The 18,495-nt window shown below is 48.6% G+C and overlaps 1 protein-coding gene across 1 annotated transcript in view; it reads left to right on the top strand.

The window, feature by feature from the left end:
• The window catches only part of LOC125297184 (neuronal-specific septin-3-like), a 60,101-nt gene that overhangs the window by 15,773 nt on the left and 25,833 nt on the right, over window positions 1-18,495 (top strand). The window contains 2 exon segments of the mRNA XM_048247368.1: window positions 15-382; window positions 384-630. Of these exon segments, the coding sequence (XP_048103325.1) occupies window positions 15-382; window positions 384-630 (615 nt within the window).

The raw sequence follows: 18,495 nt of genomic DNA, 5'->3' as shown, positions 1-18,495 counted from the left end.
CTGTCCCCCTGCAGCTTTGAAGAGGTCGTTTGAGGTGGAGGACGTGGACGCCACCTCCCCCACCACGCGCCGCAACGCCAACTCCCACCAGCGCGCGGGCATCTCCCCCAGCAGCCAGAGCTACTACGACCTGGGCAGCCGTGCCAACCACGCCAACAGCCCCCGGCCCAAGGCCCGCACGCCCGAGCCCGTCTCCCGCCGCTCCGAGCTCTCCATCGACATCTCGTCCAATCACAAGTCGGTGGACAGCTCCCCCAGCCAGGGGGTATCCCGCTTTGCCCTGAAGCGGCCCGAGGTCCTGGGCCACAGCAAGACGCCCGAGCTGGCGCAGAAGCACACGGTCACCTTCAGCAAGCCCCTGGAGACCACCCTCGCCTCGGCCCACCCGCCGCGCCCCCCCGCCGCCCCCCCACGCCAGCGCCAAGCTGCCCGAGACCACCTTCAGGAGGACGGAGCCGCCCAGCCCGGGGGAGGTGGCCGGCACACGTCGGCCGGAGATCAGCGTCACCAAAGCGCCCGACACCAAGGCCCAGGAGAACCACCACCACCCTCACCACCACCACCAGACCATCAGCACGCGCTGCGCCTCCCCCAACCACACCGGACGCAAGTCGCCGCAGGACAGCCATAGTAAGTGTGTCTCCCAAGGGCCTCTCCTGTGACCCACCCTCCCTTTCACTTGTCCCTTTCTCACCATGTTCCCTTACTAATGTACACAGTGTTCTCCAGTATCCAGAATATTCCGGTCTTCCTTTCCCTCCAGTGGTATGCCAATGAAAATACCAGCTTGTCTCTATGTATACATGCGTGGATTGCGGACTCTGTATGTATATGTTGTGTAGGATGGTGTGTGTATATCCGCTGAGTAGAGTGGCGGTGGTGGATGGTTTAAAGATGTTTTTGTTTGTTGGCAGTCAGACCACACTGGACCGGTGCTTCCCCCGTTGTTAATCAGGCCTCCACAGTGGCGTCAGCACCGCAGGCTCGTCTGCGTCACGGGGGGAATGCCGGTGCCGTTTCAGGGCGAGAGCTGGGTCTGTTCCTTTCTCTGATTGTGGAGGTTAACCCCCAACATTCTTCCCATTTGATCTCGGCTGGTGGTTGGCAGAAGTGGAGCGCAGGCTGCTGGGCTTTGGAATTGGCTCTTCGTGAGAGAAAGTGGAAAAGCAAATGAGCCATTAGAGACAAGCCAGGTCTGAACAGGGGGACCTTTTATGATGGCATGGGTAAGATGTGGTGGGATCCCTCCCTACAGCTGTGTACAGCATGGGGATGGGCTCATAAGCTGTTTGGTGGAACTGCATGAGATGAAGGACCATAGTGTTTAAGACCACTGAAAAGGTTTGGGGTGTTAAACATGAGGTTGAAATAGGCGGCAGTTCAGTGATTGTTTATGCCATTATTTCTTTACAATTAAAGGGGAGGGACAGTTGTTGACATCCAAAACAAATGCATCTTGTGGTTTTAAGCTAGTTTGATGAATCTAAAGAAATGTGTCATAGCACCAGTTTTCTGTAATAGGAGTGCAGTGTTGTGCCTTAAACAAGATAGCCTTTTCATGCATGTTCCACAGTCGTTTGTATGTCTTTAAGCTTTAGTTATGTAACTACTAGTTAGTTGAAGGAAGTTGAAATGTGTTTCTCTTCAGTTCATGCTGACCACTGCTCTCCTGTGGATCAGCAGAAAGGATTTACCCTAATTATGACAAGTCATGGTTTTGGCTGCTGCCAAACCTATGTAGATAGATAGATAGATACTTTATTGATCCTCAAGGGGAAATTCAAATACTAAAGTTTATTCTGATCCTCTAATAGTAATAAACAAATTATGTCTGGGGCGAAAATACAGCACTGATACATAAACATAAACAGTGGGTACGCTTGGTTCAGTGGTGGCAGGGATATTATTTCGAATTGTTTAGATTCTAATTGCCATGCTTACTGTTTAGTTAACAATAACAAATGGATGGATTGCCCTTCTACCATTGTATACACTAAGGTTCAAATGTGACAACATGCAACAGTCTGCTTAGCTTCAGAATATATACCTGGCAGGCATTTGTTTGATTCAATCAATCAAATTAAGTTTTGTTAATTGCCTGTCATGGTCAGGATACGTACTCACTAGAGAGTGATCATTTTAAATGTTTGGATATTTGATAACCTGATATAATACTAAAACTGAGCACTGATCATTGATTTGTTACATCTATGACACTAGAGAAACTAAAGTAAAGTAGTTCTCCCAGTCTACTAGTACACAATGCTATCTTAGCCTCGGCCTCCACATGTCTCTCTTTAAGCCCGAGCTTGGGAAAATCCCACACGTTCTCATCCCCTTCCGTGTGTAATTCCACTGCATTTTGCATGGATATCAGTATTGTTTTTGACATAATTGTTGCACAATACAGCCCCTGGTGCCAAATCAGAGAGGGGAGCTCTTCACAGCCATGTGGATCTGATCAGCATCTAGTTAGCATGCACAGCTTCTAAAACAGCTCTCCAACAGAACTGAACCCATAACTTAACAGGCTTAACTCCCAGAAGTTGGTTTTTTGATTCTTAAAACTAAACCCATGTTCAACAGTATAGCATCACACTGGTGCCCGCTAGACATCGTCAGCCCCAATGGACCTGTCTCTCCCCTGGTGTTGAAGAGTGTCTTTACGTTGCATCACTCATCCCATTAGCATCTGTACGCGTAGGATTTTCCAAGCACTTCAGATGCAGACAGAGGCACCAGACCAGCCCAGATCATTAGCTCTCATGAGCCTGAGTGAGTGGTGTGGTATAGAGAGGGCTCCAGGCTCCAGAGGTGCGTGGGCGTCTGCGGCGCAGCCCCAGGGAGGCTGGGGAGGGGGGGGAGGCCCGGCTGATTAAAGCGCACCGCTGGTGAGTCTGTCAGGGCTGTCGGCCTCAGTCTGCATGCGTCTGTCTCCGGCGCTGAAGCGCTTTCTCTGGTGCGTGCACATCATATGAGGCAATGCCAGCCCATGGGATCGATTAGCCCATTAGCTCCTGCTTCGAACGCACACAACAACACCAACTCACACTCTTAACACATACCGTGTGGAAAACACACACACACATGCACACACACACACACACACACACACACACACACACACACACACACACACACACACACACACACACACACACACAAAGAAAGGTTCAAATATGCAGAGGGAAAGAGAGAGAATGAGAGAGAGGGAAGAGAAAAAATTGAGAGCGAGAGAGAGAGAGAGAGAGAGAGAGAGAGAGCATACTGATTGTTTCACTTCCCTAATCCCATGCAGACAGACAAACCAAAGGCACATGAAGACGCCACGTCATCTGAAAAGAACCCAACAGGAGTTCCCATCACAAACAGATAGGGATGCAGAAAAGATCAGTTGAGCCAGCTGTGAAGGGCCTTCTGCTTAGCCCTCAACCCCTTTGGTTTGGTCATCCATTCAACACTGCATTTCTCTCACCAGTCACATAGGTTTCATGCATCACCATGTGGAGATGATGCATCTCTTAGTGTACGCTTTCATTGCATTTCTAGGTCTGTATCTTCATGTTATAACTAAGCATCTTATAAGTAAATGGTAGCAGCTCAGATCTGTGTAGTCCTGCGTATTACGTAGACTACACCACTGAATGGTAGTAGTTCAGATCCGTCCTTATTGAGCGCTATATGCGTGAGCTATATGTTCGGTCGCTGCGTCCCTCGTGTAAGGGCCGGCCCTTCCTTCCTCATGTGAGTGCTCACTCCCCCCTGCCTGCGCTCCCACTTGGAGCCTTGTCTGGCTCCTCTCCGGTCCAGGGGGTTCCGGGCCACTCACCAGCCCAGAGGGAGCGCTCTTATTAGGGCCACTTTCCAGTCAAATTAAGGGTGACCTGCCTGGAGGGCCCGGGCCCACCCAGCCAAGTAGCTCACGCTCTGACTGCACTGATACCATCAGGCAACCAGCAACATCAACAACTAATTACAGAAACTGTGTTTTTCCCCTCAGACGAAGCGTGTTATTTCACATAACTCATTTTGAGATATGGTGACTATTGTAATTAGCCCTCTTGCCTCATTCAATTTTATTGTCATGAATCATGTTCTGTATAAGGCTTTAGATTTGGTACTCAAAAAACACAGGGTGAGAGGTTCATTTTAACCCTGGAGACAATTATTTTTGCAGTGTCAATGTCCAGTAATCAAACATTGTGGACGATGCTTTATCTGACATGAACAAAGCCTCATTGTTGACAGGGTTTGAGGCATAGAGGCTCAGCTGTTTGGATACAGTCAACGTATTAGATAAGCCATTTCCTTTCCATTCATTTCTTCCAACAGGAAATTACCTCACAAGCGCGCTCGCACTCGTTTCCCCCGCTTCCTCTCTTGCTTCCGTCTTCCCCCAACTCCCCAACCCCAACTCTGACCTCTCTGCGTCCGACTCCCCTGCTGCAGTAAGACTCGCGTCACCACGGTACTTCCCAGCAGGCCCGGCACTCCGGCGCCCCCTGTGACTCACGCACAGCCGTGCTGTTCACACAGCTCACTGACCAACCACAGCACCTTCAAAGACAAAAGAGCTTCTCAGGGCTCTTCCCTGCTGAGACCTTTTTGTAAAAGTCACTCTGTCAGGAGTGATTACTCCCAGTGACCTTTCCCTGATATTCCCACCAGGACGTTTAGGAATAATTTTTTCCAGGTGTCACGGCACACAGAGTGATATTTCATTGCCATGGGATGCAGGCCGAGTGGTTAGAGGCAGAGATGGTTTTCCCCAGTCCACTGGCTCACATATAGGGCAGGTAGAGAACACAGTCTGCGTCCACAGGCGACAGGCCCACAGGCTGCGTCTGACCTACCCGGGCACTCTTGGGCAGCTGTGCTCTATTTCACCAGGCGCCTCTCTGCCAGCTGACGGCTGGAGTTTGACATGCGAGTCCCGATGTGAATTAAAATCTCTCCCAGCCAGACATGGCTGTTTTTAAAAGAAATAAAGACCTTTCTGTTGAAGAACACAGACAGACTGTAAAAGGACAGAATCCACTCGCTCCGATCCAAGTTCAGTCTATTAAATACCATCAATCTCATCTGCCAAAGAGGTTCATGGAGAGAGAGAGAGAAAAAAGCCCACCAGTACCAAACCACATTAATTCAGGGGAAATATCACTCCATTCACTGAACCCGTAACCCTAGACCTGGGACGAGGGTTTGGCGTTGCTTATGTGCCCGTATTCCCTCCCTGTCCTTGAATCAGTTTGAATAAGGGAGCTGCTTGGACACAGACTCACTGAGAGGCTTCATCAGCTCCGAGAGAACAGTGTCTCCCTGAGAGAGAGAGATAGAGAGAGTGAGAGAGAGCAAGCACTGTGTTTGGTCTGGCATCGAGCCCCATCCTGTGTGTGTGTGTGTGTGTCACAGTGTGAACACTGCAGCCCCCCATCACTCCAGCCCTGAGAGAGAGGGAGAGAGAGAGGAAGGAAAGAATGGGGGGAGTTGGGAGTTGGTTTGATGAGACACAGAGAAAGAGGGACAGAGAGAGGAGAATCAGGAAGAGAGACAGAATATCACAGAGGGAACATAGTAGTTGCAAAGTGACTCTGAGGGGATTATGGAAAAATACAGCGTGGGGTTCTTGTATAAATATCTCTGTGAAGAACTAGTTCAACCACTGCAGTTTGTTAGCTTCAGAATGTGCCATTTATGTCTCTGCACTGATGAACTGTCTTTCAGCCATAATTCAGGACAATACCTGATCTCTTTCCCTAGTCTACCTGTCATGTTTGTCTTTCAGCCATAATTCAGGACAATACCTGATCTCTTTCCCTAGTCTACCTGCTATGTTTGTCTTTTAGCCATAATTCAGGACAATACCTGATCTCTTTCCTTAGTCTACCTGTCATGTCTGTCTAGCCATGGAATCTTTACCACTCAGATGAAAAGGATTGGTGGTGAACTGGATTATCTCTACCATATCTTGCTGGCTCTCAAAATGTTTGAGCTGATTAGTTAGCTGATATAGTTAAAGGTTGTATCAGCGATTTCAGGCCCAAAAAAAGGCCCAAACATAAATGATCACATTCATCTAATCTTTCCTAACGATCCGCTAGCTGTCTGCCCCATAAGCAGGCCGTCAAAAAAACGTGTCTCTGTAGGCAGCCTAGGCTCCGAGATCTGTACACAAAAACAATTTAAAAATATAGTAAAATAAAGCGTTTCAACCAATAACCGATGAGATGCGCGCTTAGGAGAGTTTTAATTGCACGGGAGGGAGGGGGAGGGAGTAGCGAGCTAGCTCTCTGTTTTTTTTTAACATAAACAGAAGTGACGTAACCCCACTATCGCTGACACAACCTTTAATTAAGGAACATCTATTATATTCTGTTGTGTTAATAGAAATACTTTAAAAACTAGGTTATTGGGGTCATGATTATATCTTACTGCAGTAATGTTGACAAAAGCAGAGGGAAACAGAGCAATTAAAATGTGTCTGTGAACTCATAACACCAATGTTGAACTCCTCAAGGCTAAACATGTTCTTTCAGCAGTCTGTTTTTTCTCTCTCTCTCTCTCTCTCTCTGTGTGTGTGTGTGTGTGTGTGTGTGTGTGTGTGTGTGTGTGTGTGTGTGTGTGCGTGCACACGTGTGTGTGCACCAGTGTGTGTTTGTGTGAGAGAAAGTATGTTAAGGTCATATTCTGTTTGTTCTCAAAACACCACAAACAGCAAGTCAGCCACCTTCTTCCTGGTGTCCTCCTCATCTGGCCTGCCTACCATTCTGTAAACATTCAGCAGACCTCACCTCTGTCACGCTGCGCTGGGCCCACTCCTGACCGTGAGGTGAGGTCACCTCGCCCCTGTGTGGGCGACGCTCCTCCTCTCGTCTCCGTGAGAGGCCATCTCGCTGGCCGGTCGTCCCTCAGGCGCTGCATGGCACGTCCCAGGTCAGGGCCTCTCACTGGGCGACTGCACGCTCCGCCGCCCCCAGACCATTACAGAGCACCCGCCGCCACACAATAATTACCCAGGACAGAGCAGGGGTGCAGAAGAGGGCAGAGAGAGAGGGATAGAGAGAGAGAGAGGACAGAGAGAGAGAGAGAGGGATAGAGAGAGAGAGAGAGAGAGGAGAGAGAGGTGCAGTCAGGTGTGGTTAGTGGCCAGGGGGAGACTGCCCACTGAGCGCAGGTCATCATGGCTAATCTGAGCCCAATATAGACCCTTTACTACACCACACACCACGTGGCCCCCGTTTTATTTGTCTCGCTTTATAAGAGCTGGCTGTGGGTGTGGAGGAGAGGAGAGGAGAGGAGAGGAGAGGAGAGGGGAGGAGAGGAGAGGAGAGGAGGGGGGGAGAGGAGAGGGGAGGGGGGGGGACAGGGGAGGAGAGGGAGGTAATTATGGACCACAGAGCAAGAATCACTCTCAGCTGCCCTCTGAGGACTCTGGCAGTGCAGGAAGCTCTCTCTGACAGTAGGTGGCGCTGGCACACAGGTGTCTCTCTCTGGGCACAGGCTTACAGCGCAGGTGGTGATGATGAGGTCATGGAGAATGACGTAAGGCAAATCGGTGTGGCGAGAGCCCCACAAGGCTGTGAGTCATTACAATGGTCAACAGCATGACTGTTTTTGCCCTCATATTCAAAGAAACCAGCTCAAAATGGACATGCCTGAATAAATATGGATATGAAACACCATGTAGTAGTTGCAAAAATACCAGTGTAAAGTACAGACAGATATGAAATTCAATATCAGTGTAACGTACAGACAGATATGAAATTCAATAGAAGTTATTGTGTATTTAAGTGTACTTTCTTTTGTCCAAACTTCTCTGTCCTTGTAAATATGAAGCAGTAAACTTTTTTTTTGCTGGAAGACCCCTCCTATTTGGGTTGCTGTGTGGATCAGTGTGGAATCACTAGACAGAGAGGATGGCCCCCTGCAGATACGGCTTCCTGGAGCATCTGTTTATACTAAATGTCTTTCTGTGCTGAGGGTCAGACAAGTTCCCACCTCAACAGCACATCTATCAAAACTACATCCCCCATCTGTAGTCTCTTAGTCTCTCTGTCTATATCATATATATACTGTATATATATCATATCTCTATATGTCTCTCTCTCCCAGACCCTCCCAACACACACACACACACACACACACACACACACACACACACACACACACACACACTCTCTCTCCTGTCAGTCCCTGTTGGGTTTTGACATTGGTCACTTCCTTTAGCCCTTTTTATTTCAGATCAACACACAAGACAATAAAGAGACCTCAGTGACAGGCAGGAGAATGGATGTTTTGATATATGAACTAGTGGGAATATTACTGCACAGACTTTCTTAGGCTTGAGGTATTTGCGGCACTCTGGAACCCTCTAGAACCTCCTTAAGGAAGTGCCGTGGATAAAGACCAGACTCCGAGAGCGCAGAACCTGAGGTAGACTGCATTCTACAGCCCTGATGCGTGTGTGCTTTATCAGGGGCAACCCCAGCTCCAGTAGTCTCAGTGTCTCCACCAGACAACCCAACGACCCAACGACCCGGCAGTGCCGCAAGCCCCAGAGGCCCTCAGTGAGTGATAGGGACACTGACCAGAGACCAGCTGGCTACCCTCCTCCACCAGTATCAGCACAGAGACCTCCTCCACCCAGCGGAGACCTCCTCCACCCAGCCGCCACAGGTCAGTGCACGGGGCAGACCAGGACTGTGCGGTGGGTGGCAGAGCTTCCGTCTCAGTGTTTGGCTTCCCACGGCTGATGCTGAACTCTACTCCAGTGATCCTGAGGCCTGGTTTGACCCACTGCCCCCTCCTCCTCCTCTTCCTTTTCCTCCTCCTCCTCCATCTCCCTAAAGTGGCCATAAGAAGAGACTAGCTCTAAATCAGGTCTCGCTGGTTCTCAGAGGAAGAATGGTTTCCAGTAAACATGGATTAAAGTGCAGCAGCTGTCACACCTTTGTCATTGTTCTGCACTTGGCCATTAGAGCAGCGCTGATAGTGATTTTGCACTCCCCTCCGCCACGGCCTCCTCAGACAAGCTAATTGTGTTGTTTAATATACAATTCATCACTGAACAGCTGCTGTTATGCGGGGACTGTGTCCCGTGATATGTGTGAGTGTGTGTGTGCGTGTGTGTGTGTGTGTTTGTGTGTGTGTTGTGTGTTTGTGAGTGTGTGTGCGTGTGTGTGTGTGTGCGTGCGTGCGTGCGTGTGCGTTCGAGTGTGTGTTGTGTGTGTGTGTGTGTGTGTGTGTGTGTGTGTGTGTGTGTGTGTGTGTGTGTGCATGTGCGTGTGTGTGTGTGTGTGTTGTGTGTGTGTGTGTGTGTGTGTGTATGAGTGTGTGTGCGTGTGTGTGTGTGTGACCACTGTGGCAGAGCGCCATCCGCACCATACTGAAGCCATCTGCTGGACGAGCGAGCTGGACTCGGGGCCAGGGCCGGGCCCTGTTATTCTAAGTGTGGGAGAGCTCTAAGCCTCTGCATGACGCGGCGCTGGCGGCTGGCGGCCCCTCCATCTCGGCCCTCCAAACAGCGGTCAGGGCCGAGATGGGATGCTGGATTAATCACAGGGCCTGAGTGAGATGCTGGAAATGCCAGCTGCGTTTAGATGTGAACCTCAGCTCCAGGTCAACGGGCCATTTTGAAGACAGGGGCCCCAGACTTGACAAGATCCAGCAGTGCTCTAGACACAATACATAGACTCGTTTGGCATGTCACCTAAACGTATGTCAGTACCTGAAAATCATTACAGGATAAGGAAGATGTATGGTGCCAAATCTGAGGGAATTGAGTATGTCCTTGCCAGCATTACAAGTCTAGTCACTAAGTTATAGGATATGAAATTGGCACACAATGCACAATTTCTCAGTAATATTCTATACCATTGTTGATATGAGCCTTTCAACCGTGAAGCGTTCATGGTATTTGGCACATGAACGCACTCAGAGCACAGTGGGTATGGGAGGTGAACTGACAGAAACGTTAATGAGCTTTGAATGCATCGGCTTTGATGTCTGTCTCCAAATTTGCCCATCACAATACCTGAGAGCACTGAGATCATATGGTTGAACTCATCTGCAATCAGCCATCCTCAGACGAAATATGTCACACTTGAATGTGAGGGGGGTGAACGTGTACGGTAATTGACAGGATGCCTTTTGACAGGATCTGTAAAATGCTGCAAAGTTACACCTGAGCACCTGACGTAATCCGTTCTGATCGCCACGGAAGATCACAAAAGTGCCCGGATTAGCGACTACACGATCAAAGACCCTGGTACGCTTGACTGCCTTTTCGCTTTTTCCTGAGGAGTGCTCTGTGTTGCATAAACACGGGTTTCTGCCGATGTGCTGGGACTAATTATCGGGCTGGAGGCAGCCCTGCCAAGACACCCCAGTGCGTGGCTCCACTCCTGCCTTGCTGCCAGTCGAGCCCGAGCCTCCACATTTGGACTCGTGGCTGATAAGACTTGAGGCGCTGAAAGGCCCCGGCCGAATGGGGAGCCAGTGAGACTCCAGACCAATTCCCCGCCAAAAGCTGACATGTTTTTGCTACAGAGACACATTGTGTTAGCACTGTATTTGATGTCTCGTTGTTTTGGGTTACACACCCTTCCTAAATATCTTGCACGCTGGATATCAACCGCAGTATGCAGGGCTAATTCCAATGATTATTATAAGCGAGTCGACCACACATGACTGTAATCTTGAGGCCCATCTCGCCGCGCGCTGTGTGTGGGGGGAGTGAGTCATCTTCCACCCGGGGGCCGCACTGAATTAAGGGCAGGGATTCCCCCGGAAGGCCCAGGCCTTGGGAGCGCAGAAGAGGTGTTTATTGTGGGGGGGCTGAAGGCGGAGAGCGTTGAGGCTGGAGCGAGCCACCCGAGTGTTCCGCACACTGCGACCCGAGAGCTCGCAGCTGTCAGAGCGAGCGGGGAAGCGCCACGAGAGCAGCCGCAGGCAGACAGCAGACACTTTTGTTTTCTAGAACGTTCCGAGTTCACGAGCGAGCGAAAGGGAAGGGAAATGGAGCACACGGCCGTCTGCATGGAAGTGCGCGACGGAACCGCGACGGAACCAGAACCTCGGTGTGAGTATGGACTCTGTGTGTTTGGGGAGGAGTGGGCAGCAGCCCTGACGTTGCGAGTGACAGCACAACTGGTTTGCATTAGAGTCCAACACGGCTACAATGTGGAGTCTCTTCTCCGTGCAGGGGGGAGAAAATGAACTGAACGTCCCAGGGTGCCTGTCTTGGCTTCTCTTGCTGTTTGCAAACTTTAGCTAACCTCTCCAAAATGGATTAGAGACCTTTTTTATTGTTTGACAGTGTACTTGTAGATCTCCTGTCTGTCTTTAGCCATGCTATGTGTATTTTCCCTATTACGCTACTTCAACTTTATTCTTTTATCAGGAACTTTTGTGTAAAAGACAAATCTGGACCGGATATTTGTGAATAGCTCAACTCTGTGCTCATGTTAGCCTGTAGTGTGGGACAGCCCTGTATGTTCTGGTTGGGGGGAGAGAAGGGGGGGTACATGCTTGTCTCTGATTACTGACAATCCACAGAGCCCCTCTTCCCTTCTCCCTTGTGTCCTGGGATTTGGCAGTTGGGGCTTCGCACACCACAGCTGGGAAAGCTTCTGAGGCTTAAAAACGCGGTGAAAGGACACGCCAGAGGAAAGACTTCTGCTTACACAAACGATGTCGCCGTTACGGCCGCAGATTCTAGCAATTTATCAACTTTGCGGTCGCTATTCAAACAGAGCACTCAGGTCTTACCAGAGTGCATAGGAGCATTCATGAAAAAGCACACGAGAGGGAAGACCCGGTAACCTTACAAGGGAAACACAAGACTCGGAAATCTGAAATGTGTCAAGAACTGCGGGAAAAAGCCAAAAGTTCTTCAGGGTGTATCGAATCAAAGCTCTGTGCAAACTCTCAGGCATATCTGAGTCGAGTCTAGCATGGCTATGGTCCCTTTTATTCCCCCTTTAAAAATGGTTCTTGTAGCGTTGTACGAAAATGAAAAGGGGCACAGTACTAATGTACAGAGTTCCATCTTTTCTCTCTCTCTCTCTCTCTCTCTGGGCCTGATCTCCTCAAGTTCAAGGTGGGCCCTGACGGTGAGTCACTCTGAAGGCAGCGGTGCCGAGGTAGCTGGATAATCTGCTCCATATGCCGTAATCACACACTATTCCTCTCCCTATCAGACCTGATCTCATGCTCAACAAAGAGCTCGCCGGGGGGGAGGCTGAGCTCCCTCTGCTTAGTCTCCAGTTGCCTTCTGCATGGATATTCATCAGGCCAAAATGGTCGCCGGAGGGGGGGAAACGATACAAACAAAAGCAACAACAAGCCATTGGATCCGGTGCTTGAAGGCACCAGTGGAGAGCCTGAACTAGAACTGAGATAATTGAATCCGGAGGGCCCAGCGCCGCAACTTCGATGTTTGTTTGTGTTTTGCAAACAAGGAAGTGGGGGCTGTCAAAGCTCCAAGGGCCCATCTTGTTATCGTCGCGTGTAATCAAAATGAGGAAGGAAGCTCAGTGTGATCCTCGCTCACCAAAAGCTCCCCTTGCCAAACGGTCTTCTGAGGCGCATTAGCTGTGGGCCTGAATCCGTTACAGGTATGACTGGGTCTACACAAGCAGCTGAATTGTGCCGGTTAGGAAGAAGCGTGTCAGAGAAAGACATAAATAGGCCGCTATGGCTGCGCTCAAAGATGTGTTTGTTCGCTCATTCAGCACAATGACTTAGCTGACTTCACGTGACCGAGAACCGACTGTTGTAGAGCAGGTCTTGGCTCAGCGTTGCAGATTTAAACGAAACTGTGAACATGTCTGAAGACAACCATATCTGAATTTGGCTTAAATGTGACAGAGCGTTAGACAGCTGACCGTTAGACCTTGTGGCATTTTGCCTTGAAGAGTATAGGTGGCCTTTACAAATACAAAAGTCCCGTAGAGCTCTAGTTTAGCCTGGTGGTCAGACTGTGGTGCTAACCATATGAGCCACAGGTTTCACCATTAACTACCAACATGCTCAGAGATTGTGGAAGTGTTGTAAAAGATTATTGCTCTCTTTAAACCTGAGGAAAAAGCATAGCAGCATTCAGCTTTAGGGTCCTGAGTGCAAATGAAGTCATTTCCTCCACATTCTGATCAGTTCTCCATAGAAACCCACCACACAGCGTAACACTCTCAAAGGGTCGCATTCTGGCACACCTCACTAGCAGGTGACTACAACCAACGCTTGGAATCCACAGACCTATATACACACAGCAGGCGAAACCACACAGAGCTGTGCACAGCTGAAATGTGCATGTGCATGACTAGATAGACAGGAAACGCAGCCGTTTTGCTGGATAGATGAAGACGTTAATATCACTTCTACTGAAACAAATAGGGTCTGGTGGCTTGTGGTGAGCAGGAAATAAGCACTAGAGGTGTTTTTTCTTGTACCTGCTGTCTCTACAGGAAGTTAGACTAAACTAAAGAGCTACTAGGAGAGTCTTGTTTATGTGAAGATGGGCCTTTATATCTGTGTGCATATTTGCTTTTCATAGGAGTCATATGATTTATTTTCCAACAGTTGCTATGTGGCTGTAAGCCAGAGAAACTTGAGGCTATTATATACAGTAAGGCAACAAACATTGCTTTCAATCAGGGTTGTGCACAATTGCAATTCTGCTTCCTGTTTGCTACCTTAATTGAAATGCAAGTGAAATTCAAGAATTGAATTGGAATTTAAGAGCCAGTTTCAATTAAATTCTGGAATTTTGCACAAGCCTGCTTTCAATACAGTATGCATGGAATCTATATAATACCGATGACCTTTACTCAATCTCCCAACCTTCAATCTTCCAGTTGTATATTTGAGTCTAGCCTTCTAATAGATTAATGTTTGATTAATATGCAGTCCTTCAGGGAAATGTCTCTGAGCACAAGCTGTAGACAACCATCAATCTCACGTATGGAAGCTCATTAGGGACACACACTGCAGGGGGAGTTCAGGGAAAATGACCAAATGTCTTGGCAGCCTAATGCACCATCATGCTGCATGGATTCACATGCATTCACTCTCTCTCTTTCTTTCTCTCTCTCTCTCTCTCTCTCTTTCTCTCCGTCTCTCTCTCTCTCTCTCTCTCTCTCTCACACACACACACACACATGTAAATACACAAATGCTATTTGCTTGTATACATAAACACACATTCACATGCATACATTTGCTTGCCCTGTCCAACTGTCCATACATACAGACACACTGTTGCTTTCTATTGATTGCCACTCGGTGAATGAGGGGTGTGACTGCTTGGCTGTCATGTGACCACAGAGTGGGTGTGGCCTGTGAGCACCAGCTGGTGCAGGCTGAGTGACTGAGAGAGAAGGAGGCAGAGAAGGCTAAAGAAAGAGAGAGAGAGAGTGAGGGAGTGTGTGAGAGAGAGAAAGCCAGAAAGGGTGAGTTACTGCCAATAATCCCTGTGTGCTGTGTTTCATTAAGTTGTGTCGTGGCTGTGTCCCTCTGCTGTCTCTGTGTGTGTGTGTGTGTGTGTGTCTCACTTTGCTTGTGGTGTCTTGTTCATGTTGGGCTCATCTGAAGGCTAGTGTTAAACAAAGAAAGTGTTGTTTCTGGCTTTTCTGACATGCACAAGTTTTTCCAGGTGTCATCTTTCTGCGTTTGTGGATGGTGTCATAGAGGTAGCAAAGGACAGAGAATGCAACATTGTGGAAAACATTTGTTGAGGATTTGTTTGGGAGGATGGGCCTTTCTCTCTCTCTCTCTCTCTCTCCCTCCCTCCCTCCCTCTCTCTTGGTCTCTTGTTCAGTGAAACATATGATGGGCTCAGTGAGCACCTCCTCCCTCCCTCCCTCCCTCCCTCCTCCCTCCCCTTCCTCCTTCCCTCCCTCCCTTCCTCCTTCCATTCTTTTCTCCCTCCTACTCTTCCCTCTCTCTCCTTTGTTTGGGTCCTCTCTCTGGTCCTCGAGTAATCAATCTGGGGGTGGGGGACCGTGGCTTCATCATGTTTGCTATTAATGCTCTCCATGTTTTAGAGGGGTCTGCTGCAGTTCTGTGGAGGGGTTTCATTTCCCTTCTCTTGCCCCCCCTCCTTCTAGTCCAGTAATAAGTTACCGCGTTTGCTTCGACCCACAGCGTTGCCTTCAGAGCCAGGTATAACAGTTGTAAGGCAGTTTATTTTTTGGCAGTGGTTCCAAAAGTCAGAGGCACCTGACTTGAAGTTCAAGGGGAGGTGTGTGTGTGTGTGTGTGTGTGTGTGTGTGTGTGTGTGTGTGTGTGTTGCCATTTGAGACTTCCTCTAGGCTGAGTTTAGTCCTTCAAGGAAAGCATGGTAAAAGGAGTTCAAAGTAGAGATGCTTTTTGAATTATGTAGGGCTGAATGTTTTTTTCAGTCTTGTCATTTCATTTCAAGTGTTCCTGAATAAGTTGTTGTGCAAGAATGTCCAAGGACATGCCAGTCAAGTCAAGAAGGAAATCCACTTACAGCCTCACACTCACTGTGCGGCAGGTCAACACGACTACTAGCGCTATAGATTCTTATCACACACTTATTGTCAATAGTGGAGTACATCTGTAGAATGAGCAAGCTCCTGGAGAGGTTAAGGTCTTTTATACTGCTGCTCTATGATTTCTGTGTGTGGGGTCACAGTGCTTGGTATTTCCAGGTGGCCGGCCTGAAGCCAACCTCCACCATACCGAGGCCTGTTGCACTATAAACATCAGTTGTGTGTGTGTGTGTGTGTGTGTGTCTTCATAAATACAGCTCTCCTGCCTCGGTAACAGAAAAGGCTAACAGAAGCCTGTGAGGTTGTTGTTGAGAGAGAGAGAGAGAGAGAGAGAGAGACAGGGAGATGGGTGGCGTAACTGAAGTCGAATGAAGGGAGCTGAAAGAGCAACGGCAGATGTGTCATTTCGCCTCACCGCTGAACGTTTGACGTTGTCTTGGGGGGCTTGTGCCAGCATGTGGCATGTGGCGTTGCCCCTCCTCCTGACAGCAACTCAAACTACGCTGGAAAACATTCTAGCTGATGTTCCCTCTACACATTTCTAAATATCAACTATTTCCATCAAGTTCAACTCTGCTATTCTGAGTCTTCACCGCTGGGCTACTGTGCAGTGCTGCTGCAGGAGTCTGTCCAAGGCTTATTTGGTGGACTTCTGAACAAGCACTTGAGAGCTAGAGCAAAGCAGCTGGATTTTGTTAAACCTGTTGTGCAAAGATGTGGACTCCTGATTAATGTGTAGGCTACTATATGAATAATCATTGGCATCTACTGGCTGTTTTTTTTCTCTGTCATTATGCTTCACTATGCTTGTTGCAGTCGGGACCAGTCTGGTTCAATCTAGTTTTGTCATGTCAGTCTTGATCTTACCTGTCTTATCTTATCTGTCCACTGTGTCAGTTTCACAAGTAGGACAAGTCTCTTTTTGGATTTCTAATGTCATAGTGGAGCGCAGTCTCAGCACTCGTTAACTGAGCAAAATTGATAATTACAGAGGTCCTGGCTCTTAAAAGGCACTTAATGGGACAAGAGCAGCAGTTTGATTGATTTCCAGACATCTGCAACCCTTTTTTGCTGGGGAACTTTTGAGCCCTGTTAATGTTGCAGGGGGAATTAAGTCAGCTGCTCCTTGGCTGTGGGATTGGGAATGGTAGAAAATTGCATGTTTCCAAATAACTGTTAGTCCATGTGGGTAGCAAATTATTTGCTAGTGGGCACAACTAACTTAATTGATGGCAATAATGAGCTCAAAGTGTTTTCCTCTATTGGAAATTACTCTTGTATTTTTTCCACTTTTAGTCATACGATATGAAATGATCATAGCATTACTACATGGCTTAGCCAGATGTACAAAGGTTAAGAAATGACCACTAAGGTGTCGATTAAGAGATTTTTCGCATTTTGACCGACCATCAGATCAAAACGTGAGTATTCCCAATATGAGTGAGACGTCAGAATGTCTAGAAAGTGGAATGTTGTCAGTGAAGTCAAACGCACAAAGGCATCCAGCATCCTCTGAACCTCGCTCCTCCCCCTTCCACTCCATCATGTTTGCCGGAGAAGCCATTATCTGGGCTTCCAGAAGGCTCTGTGCGCAGGACTGTAGTTTAACACCCGGCCATGCCATCTGCTTTTTTGGAGTGTGGTAGCAAAGGTCGCATTCTCAGGGGGCCAGGGAACGCAGAAGTGAAAGATGAAGTGGACCAGTAGCATTCCTCCCCTCCTCGGTCACCCAACAGAATGCTCGCCGGCCGCCACTGAATCTCCTCTCACCTGAGTCAGTTGGCTCTCCACATTAGTGCAGAGCAGTTCAAACCCCATGACCTACGGAGGTCTTTCTGTGTGTCATCACCTCATGGAGTTCACCCTAGTGTGTAGCATATGTTTGACCACTTCATGTGTGTGTTGGTGTGTCGGACGTGTTGGGCTGATGGTGAAGACGAGCTCTGACTGATCAGGTATGCACCTCTGTCCTGACCTGGGTCAATCATGGTACTGGGAACATCATCACCCATCTGGTTCTCCTATGAACGGGGCGAGTGAAATGTCTGTTTGTCTGCTGTCATTGTGATGAGCTTTCACGGTTGAGTTTCCTGCAACGTCCCACGTAACCCAACCTCCCATATGTCTACTGCGAGACAGCGCAAAGGCATAAAACTTTTACGATCGACTTCCTCCTCCGAGTGCACCCAAGGAGTCGTGCTGATTCTCTCTCGTATGGACCAGCTGATTGGAATGCGCAGGCAGCCCAAGTAGCTGATCTGGAATCAGTGAAAGCGCTGTCCCTTGGGACCGCTGGCATAAACAACCATATGTTTTCCAGGGTTGTCACCGGAAAACAGATGTTACATCTTACAGTGAACATTCTAAGCCTTGATTGAGTGTTTGTTGGCTGCATCTGATGCATTTGAACACTCCATGTCTCAGCAGCACTGAGTTGTCTGGTGCTTATTGCCATACCATATATTTGCTGGGCTTATACTGCCATCTGTTTAAATCCTCCTTGTCATATTTTTGATAATAATTGACGAAAGAGTCCTCTCTTAAACATACTTACATTGATCCAGCATACCCCAAAATTGGGTAAGAATTTGAAGACTTGAGAAGTTAGGCTAATATCTATGCTAGACAGCGAGACTTGAGCGTGCCTTTGCCTTGCTTGGTGGTCTATAGACAGCCCAGAGACAGATGTTACAAATCCAGTCCCGCACAACTCATGCTGACATCCTCAAGCCCTGGACCGGGTGAACACACTGCTCACAGAGTGAATCATCGTCCTGCTAATGCCGAGCACACCGTTTTCCCCGCTGTGGCATTCAGGTCGACATTTTTGTGTGAGGCTCGGTCAGTCCCCGGACGGACAAGCCCACTCCGCGCTGCTCACAATAAAATGGAAACAGGAAATCGACAATGTAGAGATTTATAGAGTCTGGTAAAGGGAGTCCAGCATGAGGCTGAACAAGATGGAGACCCACAGAACAGG

The sequence above is a fragment of the Alosa alosa genome, chromosome 7 (genome assembly GCF_017589495.1).
Source record: "Alosa alosa isolate M-15738 ecotype Scorff River chromosome 7, AALO_Geno_1.1, whole genome shotgun sequence".
Taxonomy (NCBI): Eukaryota; Metazoa; Chordata; class Actinopteri; order Clupeiformes; family Clupeidae; genus Alosa; species Alosa alosa.
Note: the sequence above shows the minus strand (reverse complement) of the source record. Positions and strands in the feature narration are given on the sequence as shown.